Source organism: Adiantum capillus-veneris, chromosome 19 (assembly GCF_014529385.1).
Source record: "Adiantum capillus-veneris isolate H3 chromosome 19, ASM1452938v2, whole genome shotgun sequence".
In the NCBI taxonomy this organism is placed as follows: domain Eukaryota; kingdom Viridiplantae; phylum Streptophyta; class Polypodiopsida; order Polypodiales; family Pteridaceae; genus Adiantum; species Adiantum capillus-veneris.
This window is the reverse complement of record NC_140949.1, coordinates 25,610,555-25,612,669: the sequence shown is the minus strand read 5'-3', so window position 1 is coordinate 25,612,669 and position 2,115 is coordinate 25,610,555. Positions and strand designations below refer to the sequence as shown.

The 2,115-nt window shown below is 48.2% G+C and overlaps 1 protein-coding gene across 1 annotated transcript; it reads right to left on the bottom strand.

Annotated features, from left to right (window-relative positions):
- Positions 1-1,094: 1,094 nt before the first annotated feature.
- On the bottom strand, positions 1,095-1,561 carry LOC147433724 (uncharacterized). Its single transcript, XM_086489784.1, has 2 exons — positions 1,548-1,561; positions 1,095-1,353 (listed from the first exon to the last, which is right to left on the bottom strand). Exons 1-2 carry the CDS (start codon positions 1,559-1,561, stop codon positions 1,095-1,097), a joined length of 273 nt encoding a protein of 90 aa, XP_086345910.1.
- Positions 1,562-2,115: the final 554 nt, after the last annotated feature.

Below are 2,115 nucleotides of genomic sequence, written 5' to 3'. Positions count from 1 at the left end.
GAGATCTACGAGTGGCTTCATGTTCTCTTTTGGGAGTGCTGCTGTTACTTGGAGCAACAAAAATCAGCCTACAGTTGCTTTATCGAGCACAGAGGCCGAGTACAGAGGTGCAGCAGTTGCGGCGTGCGAGGTAGCTTGGCTATGCACATTACTTGAGGACTTGGGAGTGCAGGTGGACCAGCAGATTGTCATCCATTGTGACAACCTCAGCAGCATGCAGTTGGCTAGGAACCCAGTGTTCCATGCCAGGACCAAGCACATAGAGGTCCATTACCACTACGTTCGAGAGCGAGTGTTGGCGGGCAACATCGACTTGGTCTACGTTAGCACAGAGGAGCAGATAGCGGATATCTTTATCAAGGCCCTCAGAGCTGAGAAGCTTCGATGTTTCCGAACTATGCTTGGACTCTGCGACATGCAGAGCTCAAGGGGGAGTGTTGAGATGTCGAGCTCTACATCTTGAGCTGGCATCCACTACGGGTCTTGGCCGCTTACGATATTTACTCACTGGCGCGTTAGGTGATCGACACAGAGGATCTCTGTTAGTGATTCTACAGCTGGACTACACTTATAGTGCCAGCCTAGTACGCTTCTAGCGAGTTCACACTTAGTGACCGCATGTACATATGTGCTACTTTTCAGTTTTAGCACTTAGTCATTTTGTACTCTCTTTTCTGTGCGAAGAAGAAGAAGCTTTCCATCTCTGTGTGGTGTGTGCTTGTCTTGTGTAGCTCTCTTGCATCCTCTTTCTTTACACTAACAAGTGCAAAAATTGTTGAAGTTGCTACTACATACCAGTTGATAATCTTGTATACATGGAACAACTAGGATGTGGAGGAAGGGGCTGGAGAATTTGCAGCAACTCTTGCTTCCTTATGTGGCTGCCCCGAGCTTGCTTTTGTGGCTATATCGAGCAGGTCAGTACAAGGCTTCATCATCAGCAGGAGCTGGTCGTGGCTTTGACAAGGACACAAGCAGAAGTGAAGGGGATCCACACCAAAATGGCCCACAAAGTGCCCACAAACCCTCACAGCTATGCCGCTAAGGAGCTCCTCCTTCCCTGTCCTGGACTTCTTGCTTGCAGCCCCCCTCTTTCAGTGATGCTTCAAATTTGTAATCCCTCTCAATGCAGTGCAATCGAGGATGAAAAGCTCATCTTCATCAAAGAGAACTCTGTGGGGTACGATGCCGATCCTAGCTATTTTTCTTGTAGCGTTTGCTACCACAGGAGACTCGAGCTCTGGGAAGGTTGATGCAAATGGACATACAACACTGAACCTCAAATCGGTTGGCCTTGTTGAATGCCTGGGGGCATTGGGTGTTGGCGGACGTATGAATGTTCCTGCCAAGCTTCTACATTGCAAACAGTAGCTTAATTGACAAAGCTGACGTTTCATTTCACCAAATAGGAAAAATAGGAGCATGGCCCTCGCAGAATAAATAGCTGCATGTTAAAAGCAACCTCAATGAAGCATACAGGAGCTTTGAATGCTAAACAAGAAAGTCACACACTCAACCAGCAGGTGTAACAACCTTGCACTACTCACCCCTGGGATGCCATCAGCTCATCGGTGGCCAAATAAATTTGAATGCTCTAGAAGACCACCAGAATAGTGGGAATCCGGCAGTGCATCATCGAACTCAGTTGAAACTCTACGAGTCTCAACAGCATCTTCTAAGCATGCAGAAAATGGAGCCTCCTTCCTTTGACTGACGTGCAACATAGCAAGGCAGCAGGCTTCAAGACGAGCATTGAGAAGGGGGTGAGATGGGAGCATTGAGAAGGGGGCAAGATGGAAGTTAGGCTAGAAGATGGCGTTGCACGCAGAAGCTCTGCCCAGCCCCACAGTGACGTCAAGCAGATTGTGACGAGCAATGCCCAACTGAGCACGGACGACTGACGAGCACCAACGTACCACAACTGAAGCACAAGAGTTAAATCTTGGGTGAATTAAAAGCGGCTTATGGGAAAACTGACGCTCAATTTTGAGTCCCAAGGTGGTGTCCTCCGATAACTGCCATTTCACTCTCCTGTGCTCAGCAGACACGTACCAAGGGACAGTACGGTTCTCTCACGCACTCCAACTTTTATTACACTAGTTTTTAAAAAATGAG